Source organism: Saccostrea cucullata, unplaced genomic scaffold (assembly GCF_032062105.1).
Source record: "Saccostrea cucullata isolate Sc308-1 unplaced genomic scaffold, CSIRO_AGI_Scuc_v1 ctg9332, whole genome shotgun sequence".
Taxonomy (NCBI): Eukaryota; Metazoa; Mollusca; class Bivalvia; order Ostreida; family Ostreidae; genus Saccostrea; species Saccostrea cuccullata.
In genome coordinates this window covers 15,785-25,696 of record NW_026925256.1, presented here as the reverse complement: position 1 = coordinate 25,696, position 9,912 = coordinate 15,785, and the positions used below count along the sequence as shown (strand labels likewise).

The window sequence follows — 9,912 nt, the reverse complement described above, 5'->3', positions numbered from 1 at the left end:
AAATTATTCTAAAACGCAGAATTTCTTTAAAGTTTTATAACTAGAACATAAACACTTCACTCTTCCCTTCTTGCTTTGCTATTTAAAGTGACAATACGGTGCTTCTCTTCAAAAACGGACTAGTTAAATTTTCCTATTGAATTTGGAATTTTTTCATACTCATAAACGTATACACTTTCAGAAAATTACAAATTGCATAAGTAAATAATTCTGATAATTTCATCAAAATTAATAATTATTTATGGTCCATAAATATATACATCGCAAAGTTTTCGAGGTTTCACATTCCATGCTATTCACGCATGCGTATAGTTTTCATAAACAAAACAGCATGGTAAGAGAGGGAAGCCAGGTAGGCCTGATATGCATTGACAAAGTCGACCAAAACGAAAAACAAAACCAAAAATAGGGCTTGCAATTAAAAAGCAACTTTCCTGACAAAAAGTTAGTGGTGGGATTAATATAATCATTGGATGAAGAAGAAACGGGATCTCGGCGAAATTCACGTGGGGCTCGCGAAGGTTCTATCCTACAGATTTGTTGATACATGCTATCATTTCTCGTATCTCCATGGCTTTCAAAGAAAAAAATAAGTATAAACTCAACGTAGAAATGCACTTATGACATAAAAATTATTGCCATTTGAAGTGCAAATTGTATTGGAACTGCAGAAAGATATTTTGTTTGACATTTTGCCGCGATGACGTATGATTTGGAGGATTTTCCTTTCCTGTACCCCAATACACAAAACGTCAACATTTGTATTTAATCATGTTAAATTTGCCTGAATGCAGACTAAAATGTTACTACTATTATTTACCGGGGCGTTAAGATATTTTGATTCTCAGAATTGCTTTTACTTAATATTCCATTATAATTGTAAACCCTACATTGTATGCACGTGCCATTTTAGAATTCACGTGGTCAAATAAACAGAACTAAGTTGTATGACCCTTGATTTTCCGGCAGATTTTAATTACGTTAATTTTACATGAGGCGAGAATATTTATTTTTCTCAGATATTTACTTCAGCTTTTTACCTTATTCTTGAATGACATATTGGGTAAATTTGAATGAAAAAGCACACGATTTGCAGCCGTATTGCCGCTTTAAAGATGCAGAGATTAAAATGTAATGCGAAACGTAAAGCTGTCAATATACAGTTAATAAAAACAAATAAAGAAAAGTTTAGACAAGTTTTCAAATTACTACTAAATGTAAATTTTTATCTCCATAAAAATAAACTGAGTGATACTGGGGTATCTGAACCATTCTTTATTAACAGTTAGTAACCTGGTTATCTTTTCATACCCTTGTCCAACGGTTCCTTACACAGATGAATACAGAAACTTTGGGATTCTATGGAATTGTAGTGGCCTCAATATAGCCAGACTACAAGAAAACATACCACAGGAGTTAATTAATCGCAACGTGACTTTGGATTTGTCATTTAATAAATTTTTTACTTTAACAGAACAATTCTTTGAAAATCTGGCCGCGGTATCAGTTGTGACATCTATTATCCCGAGTCATAACAAAATTACAAAAATCGAAAACAAAGCCTTCAGCAGTCTAGATCTTTCAAGTTGTGAGCTTCATAAAAACGGAATAGAAGTTGAAGCTTTCTACTATTTACACAATCTGAAGTACCTTCGAATTGATCGAAATAATTTTCAGTCAGATGGATACCCGGACATTGCTCTTTCTGCAATTCGGTCATTGTCCAGTCTTCATATCGACATTTTCAGCGGATTTTCATTCACACCACCGTTTGAAAACTTAACAAACTTATCTGAATTACAGTTTCATATTTTAAATGATTTCAGTTTAACAAATGCCTCCTTTTTAGGACTTTGGCGCTCCAAAATTAATCATCTTAATATGCTTTTTAAAAATCACGTGTTTTGTGACGTTACCGAAGATCTATTTTGTTCCTTTCCATATCTAACAGAAGAGGTAACAATTGACTTTGGTGGAAAATTTGACATGACTCCGGCCTTGCGCTCTCTAAAATGTTTCCAGCATCGCAATATTGGTGGAATTTTTATCTATGAAAACAGGAAATATATTGAAAACAGTATCATAGTTTTGGTTGTCGGAATATCTTATCAATATATGTGTCCGTGCCCTATCGTTACGACAGAACGCCATTTACTCTATAAAAAATAATATTTCCAATACAATTTTATGGAATTATCAACAGTATATGGATGTTAGTGGAAATCATCTGTTTGATGTGGATATATCAATCATAAATTCTCTGTTTACAGCGCCGAACATGAAGAATATGAATCTATGCTGCACTAATCCCAAAACCAATGAAAACCAGAATGTCTATCCGTATCATAGAACAAAAATTTCTATTGATATAACACTGTCAAAAAATCTGGAAGAACTTGATTTTTCGGAAAACTATTTACATAATGTCAAAAGATGGACACCTAGTTTTAAATTTAATGGGGAAAGATTACAAGAATTGTACATCCAAGATACAAAGTTCCCACTGGCATACGTTGACCAATTTAATTTGCCATCATTAAATATTCTTAACATATCTGGAAATAGTTTTGAAAAAGTACAACCAGATTTATTTCAGCATTCTCAGGGAATTTGGGACTTGTATGCAATTGGCATGAATCTAGATTTCAATGAGATATCACATCTTCAATCAATTTTTCAAGAAACAAATTTGTTATGAATTATAGACAGTAATACCTTTCTAAATTACCTTTCAATGCAATTATATAAATGACATTTACCGAACTATGACGTCATAGTATGATGACGTCATAGACGTTACTATAACGTTATGTTATATACTTGTTGAGTTTCAAATAAACCACTATACGGTTCAGATGTGTTTTCTATGAGTGCTACAATCTTGACATTGTGCCGTGACGAAAGAGGAGAGATGACTTCTAAACTGAAGGCAGTAAGAGCAGGACAGAGAAGTGCTGTAACCAGACTTCTAAAAAGACTGGACGAAGAAAATGCAGATGCAGAAGAAATTGAGGCTATTTTGGAGACATTGACGGACAAACAAGAAATTCTCAGAGATCTGGATGAAAAAATTCTAACAGAAACAGCAGAGGAGGATATTGAGAGAGAAATACTGTAAACAGATGAGTACAATTTCAATCTTAATTCTAAAATGAGAAAATTTAAGAAACATCTGATAGTTCATCGTTCAAATTTGAATCCAGCAGCCAACATTTATTCAAACCAGAATGAAAATTCACAAATTGAAGAGAATAGTCAATCACGACACAATTTCAGTGAAAATTCAAGAACTCATCAGTCCCTTACAAGCTTTCATTCAAATCCAAACAGTGGTAACTTTCACAAACTTTCGAAATTAAACTTACCCATTTTTTAGGGAAATGTGTTGGAGTGGCAGTCATTCTGGGATTCATAGCAACAACACATTGACAGAAGTTCAAAAGTTTAATTACTTAAAGTCTTTAGTAGCAGAAGAGGCATCGAACACCATTTCAGGATTTGCACTCACACATGCAAACTACAACAGAACGATTGAGCTTCTACATGAAAGGTTTGGACAAAAACACAAGATAACTCAGTCTTACATGCAAGCGCTCTTGGACCTACCCACTCCCAAGAATAATCTCACAAGCCTGCGTCATTTTCATGACCAAGTTGAGACATACGTCAGAGGTTTAGAATCCTACGGACAAGCTCAAGATACATATGGTTCCCTTCTAGTACCTGTCATTCTGAACAAATTACCTACTGAAATACGCAAGAATTTGGCTCGTGAACATGGTTCTACTGATTGGTTATTAGGTGATTTGAGAAACAGTCTTTACAGGGAACTCGAAATATTAGAAGCTGGAGCAGGTATTGATGCAACAGAACCAAGCGCAACATCAACTTTTTATACCCATTCAAAGGCCAGTCATAAGCAAGTTCAACACAACTTCAGTCCGAGGAAACCCCAGGTATGCTGTGCATATTGTAAGGAGACGCATTATTCAAATGATTGTGAAAAGTTCAAAAACTGCACTGACCGCATGAGAATTGTCAAACGAGACAAGTTATGCTTTAACTGTTTGGGTCGACATCGTGTTACAGACTGTCAATCCAAATCAAATTGTAAAATCTGCAAAAAACGACATCACACAAGTTTGTGTTCAAATCGCGAGGTAGTCAAAAGCAACAAGGAGAGTATCCCTTCACTTCAAGCAAAAAATACAGAAAGAGCAGAAACGTCAGTGATGCATTCATCTTCACATAGAGATCAACCAAACGTTTTGTTACAAACTGCAGTTGCACCTGTCACATCTGGAAAAATGACAACTGATGCTTATATTCTGTTTGATGAAGGAGCTCAAAGATCATTTATCTCTAGGAGTTTGGCTGACAAGATAGAATTAACACCAACAGGATATGAGAATATCAACATTCTTGGATTTGGAGAATCAGGAAAAGAGAAAGGAGTTCAAAAGTTACAGACAGCTGTAGTCAAGGTCCAAACTATACAGAGAGAAGATATACCTGTCAAAGTCTTAGTGGTCCCAGAGATAGCAGCTCCAATTAAAACGCATGTAGAAAATGCAGCAAAATTATCGTATTTGAGGAATTTGAGATTGGCACATCCTGTTGCACAAGAGGAGGCATTCCAAATTGAATTACTTATTGGAGCAGATCAGTACTGGAATTTGGTGGAGGATAAGATAATTAGAGGAAAGGGTCCAACCGCCATCAAATCTAAACTTGGATATTTACTTTCTGGACCATTATATGGATCACAATCCCATGTACTTGAATACAACACATCAATGATGAATGTTATGGTGTCACACAAAATGGAGGAACACAATATTGAGAAGTTTTGGCAGATTGAGGCAATTGGAACTGAGAAAGAGTATGAGGAATCAAGTAATCAGAATTTTCAGCTGTCATATGAGAAGGATTCCATACGATTTCAAGGCAATCGGTGTAATCATGTAAAGCTTCCATGGAAAGAGGACCATCCTGCATTGCCCTTAAACAAAAATAAAGCTTCCCGTAGAACAGTCGGTGTTATAAATCGCCTCAAACTGGAACCGGAAATGCTGATCAAATATGGGGAAATAGTTGCTGAACAGGAAAAACGTGGATTCATAGAGAAGATAGACAGCGAACTTCCAACAAATCGTAAAGTTCACTTCATACCGCATTTTCCAGTAAAGAAGGATTCAGCTACAACTCCTGTAAGGATAGTATACGATTGTAGCTGTCAGGAAACACCTACTGCTGCATCTCTGAATGATTGTTTGATGAACATCCCACCACAACTGAATGATATTGCTTCAATTACTGAGATTTCGTCTCAATGGATATGCAGTGACAACAGACATAGAAAAAGCATTTTTAAATGTAGGATTAGAAGAGGAAGACCGAGACGTTACGAGATTCTTCTGGTTTGATGAACCTACAAATCCTAACGGAACGTTAGTGGACTACAGATTTAAATCTATTTTATTCGGAGCTACTTGTTCCCCATTCATTTTGAATGCTGTTCTGATGAAGCATTTAAAGGAGAACGCATCAACATGGACACAGAAGTTAACAGAAAATCTTTATGTTGACAACATTATTTCCAGTTTTCCAACAGAAAATGAATTAATTTCATTCTACAACTGCTCTCGCACTTTGTTTGCCAAAGCTGGATTTAACCTTCGATCATGGGGATCCAACAGTGAACTCCTACAAGAGCATGCTAAGAAGGATGGAGTATTTGACAAGGACAGTGTCGTCAAAGTACTAGGAATGAAATGGAACGTCAAAGAGGATATTCTAACCTTTGCAAAAACAAGAAATAGCCAACACAGGAAGAAACAGTTTGACAAAGAGAGAAGTGCTAAAACAATCTTCAAAAATATATGATCCTTTAGGATATATCAGTCCGATAACAGTCAAGGCGAAGATGTTTATTCAAGAGTTGTGGAAAAAGAACCTTGAATGGGATCAAAAACTGCCAAAGGAACTAGCTGACAAGTGGATTGAAATTGCACAGAACACAGAAAATGCTACCTCCCTGGAAATACCCCGTATGTGTATCCGTGAAAACCCATCAGAAACGACTGTACACATATTCAGTGATGCAAGCATGAAGGCCTACGGAGCATGTGCATACATTGTTTCAGGAGACCAAAGTTCACTAATTATGGCCAAAAACAGAGTTGCCCCATTAAAAACACTTACAATACCTAAACTGGAATTGATGGGAGCACTACTTAGAGCGAGATTATTAGAATTCATCAAGAAAAACATCCAATTCTCAGATGCAGTCTTGTGGACAGACAGTCAAATTGTCCTGAGCTGGTTGGAAACAACAAAAACTTTAGGCACATTTGTGAGAAACAGAATACAAAAAATTAAGAAGTTAACTGAACAGTACAAATGGAGGTACTGTCCAACAGCCTCAAATCCTGCTGATATTTTATCTCGCGGTGCTGACTTTGACAAATTTAGGAAGAACGAATTGTGGTCAAAAGGACCAACTTGGATTACTGACAAAAACATGTGGCCCATATATGACAAAACCGAAAGTCATATTCTTGCAAACATAACAGAATCTGAGAAATGTGGATACCAGGAGGAGGACTCACAAGAAAAGAGAAATGTACAGCCTGATCCCAGAGAACAAAGAATTTCAGAAATTATTGACATCTCGAAGTTTAACAATTACAGAAAATTGTTGAATGTTACTTCCTATGTTCTAAGATTCATACAAAATTGTTCCAAAGAACAGAAAGTTACAGGTCCACTGACTGTCTCAGAAATTGAACACAGCTCACTGATGTGGATTAAAAATGCTCAACAAGAAAACTATCCAGATATTTTTGCAGAATCACAAAAAGATGGAAAATCTAAACATTGTCTATCAAAACAGCTGAAATTATACTTAACAAATGAGGATCTGATCAGATGTGGAGGGAGAATACACAATGCACCAATCAGCAAAACAGCAAAGCATCCAATACTCCTAGCAACCAAAGATCCACTGACCACTTTGATTGTTTTAGATGCACATAGAAGAAATTTGCACTCAGGAGTCAATAGTACAGTCACATTGTTGAGACAGAATTACTGGATACAAAGAATTCGCCAGAGTGTAAAATCTGTATTGCGAAAATGCATTACATGTAGAAAAATCATGGGAAAACCTTATCCTATTCCAGAAGCACCACCGTTACCTAAAGACAGATTGAGAGAAGAACCTCCTTTTACTGTAACAGGTGTGGATTTCACTGGTGCCCTGAAGGTACGAAAAAAGAATGGACATGAAGGCAAAGTATACATATGTCTTTTCACTTGTGCTAGTACAAGAGCTGTCCACCTGGAATTGGTAACGGACCTCACTGAAGAACAATTCATTTGAGCCTTTTGAATCACTTCCAAAAATTATGATATCTGACAACGCAACCACATATGTTGCTTCTTCTAAGGAAATCAAAAAGTTAACATCTTCACACAGTCTTCAAGAAACCTTAAACACCCATGGTTCAAGATGGAAATTCATACCTAAGAGAGCACCCTGGTACGGAGGCTTCTGGGAACAACTAAAAGGACTTACAAAGAACTGCCTAAGGAAAGTACTGGGACGATCCTTTGTAAATTAAGATGTCCTGAACACAATCATCGTAGAAAATGAATGCATTCTGAATGGCCGTCCTTTGACCTATGCATCAGCCGACCCATTAGACGAAGATCCCCTAACACCCTCTCATCTACTATATGGAAGGAAAATCAAGTCATTACCTTATCCTGGGAGTTCCAGTGAAGAAAATGTAACAACTGATTTGAACCATGTATCTGCGAACGAAACTTACAACATTCAACAAAAAGTCATTCAACACTTTTGGCAACGCTGGAGAAAGGAATACTTAACATCCTTAAGAGAATATCATTGCAGCCATGGAGAAAGCAAACAAAATATCCAGACCGGAGACATCGTTCAAATTTTTGATGAATTCAACCCAAGAAATTAGTGGAAACTGGCAAAGATTGAGGAGCTCATTTCCGGCCAAGATGGACTTATAAGATCTGTTATATTAAAGACCAGAAATGGTATAACTTCTAGGCCAATTACAAAACTGTATCCGTTAGAATTAAATTCTGGAGACGATAACGAACCTTCAATACCTACAAAGGATCGTGACGCGAAACTGAAAGCTATTACACAGATTTCTAGTCATTCTAAGTGAAATAATCTAATTTTTTGAGATGATATTGTAAATAACTTTTTTAAAGGAAATTCAATGCATCTTTAGCTAAAAACCGCGTTTTATTTTTTCAGTCCAAAGACTTTCTTATTATACTTTTGTGGGCCGGAGAATGTTATGAATCATAGACAGTAATACCTTTCTAAATTACCTTTCAATGCAATTTAATGACATTTACCGAACTATGACGTCATAGTATGATGACGTCATAGACGTTACTTTAACGTTATGTTATATACTTGTTGAGTTTAAAATAAACCACTATACGGTTCAGATGTGTTTTCTATGAGTGCTACAATCTTGACAAAATTAAATAATACACCTTTCTCTCTTTTGAAAGATCAAAATCATCCTTTGATAAAAATAAACCTAGACAATAATACATTTTCTAACATTCCTGACTCTTTCAAATATATGCTGACTTTAATGTCTCTGTATTCTAGATATAATATGATATTTGGGCTCTCAAAAAATAACCAAAGAATCATCGAAACTCTTGGAAATGTATCAATTTACATAGAAGGAAATCCGATCTCTTGTACCTGTTTAGCTATTCAGTCTTTGCGATGGATGAGGAGCCGTAATTATGTACTTTCTGATATTGATAAAACGCTATGCGCAGGGAACCGAGTACCTTTAAACCACTTTTTTTATAATGAACAAATCTGGATAAAATTCGATAAACAATGCCAAACTAAATAATGGCTTATTTTCTCTGTGGTGTTGATTTTGATTAGTTTGTCTGTACTTCTGATAGTAGCTGCTTTACGAAAATACCCTATTCATGTAGAATATGTTATAATGCGGCTCAGAAACAGGTGGAAGGGTGTACATTTAAAAAACAAAGAAAACAACTAAATTTATGATGTGTTTATGTCATATGGTGAGAAAGACTATCCCTGGATTACATGTATGAGTTATCTTTACCCACACTCGGAAAGCTTAAATATCAAGATAAGGCTAAAGGACAGAGATTCGATTCCAGGAGATTGGGAGGCAGAAGAGATAGTTAAATGTATAAATGAAAGTAGAAAAGTGTTGTTTATGATCACTGAATTTTTTCTGGAGAGTAGATGGGCCACATACGCCGTCCAGATGGCGGTTACTCACGTCGGCAATTGTCTAATTTGCTTAAGCCCACGTAATTCTGATAAAAAAAGGGTTTCAATACGTTTTTTATTTCACAATAATTTGAAAAAAAAGATAAAATATGAGTTTGAAGATGCATCTTCAAAACGATTTACCATATTTCTGATTTTCACGAATTGAAAACAAAGATCTTGCAATCTGATTAAAGTTTACTTTTTCAAGGATATTTTTTCGAAGATTGCTTATAGATGTATTTTACTGTGTACTATAGTATTCTGAACATGTTTTAAGAACAATGATATTTAATATATATAATTGTTATTTTTGGTTAGCTATAAATTTAAGTTAAATTTTATCCAATTCTTTTGTCCAGAGTGGAAATATGCATACTAGTATTTAAGTCTTTCCACCTTTCTGTGGAAAGACTTATTGCTTTTCTTCTGTAAATTCCCATTATTTTTCTTCCGCTGATTTTTTGTTTCGACATTTATCGAAGGGACTTTTTCTTCATCGTAAAGGCCATTAAAAGTTAGGAACAGATTTGACCCAACGCATATGAACTATGACCCCTTTCGAAGTTATTGCCCCTTTCGCA

At 35.4% G+C, this 9,912-nt stretch overlaps 3 protein-coding genes across 3 annotated transcripts; all 3 read left to right on the top strand.

The window, feature by feature from the left end:
* Positions 1-1,285: 1,285 nt before the first annotated feature.
* LOC134268457 (uncharacterized) lies at positions 1,286-2,433 on the top strand (the record flags this gene model as incomplete). Its single annotated transcript, XM_062750715.1, has 1 exon — positions 1,286-2,433. A coding segment is annotated over one exon (884 nt), but the record flags the coding sequence as incomplete, so codon positions are not given.
* A 478-nt stretch (positions 2,434-2,911) lies between these two features.
* LOC134268455 (uncharacterized) lies at positions 2,912-5,886 on the top strand. Its single transcript, XM_062750714.1, has 3 exons — positions 2,912-3,114; positions 3,377-5,235; positions 5,345-5,886. Exons 1-3 carry the CDS (start codon positions 2,912-2,914, stop codon positions 5,884-5,886), a joined length of 2,604 nt encoding a protein of 867 aa, XP_062606698.1.
* A 40-nt stretch (positions 5,887-5,926) lies between these two features.
* Positions 5,927-7,384, top strand: LOC134268454 (uncharacterized). Its single transcript, XM_062750713.1, has one exon. It carries the CDS (start codon positions 5,927-5,929, stop codon positions 7,382-7,384), a length of 1,458 nt encoding a protein of 485 aa, XP_062606697.1.
* The last annotated feature ends 2,528 nt before the right edge of the window (positions 7,385-9,912 follow it).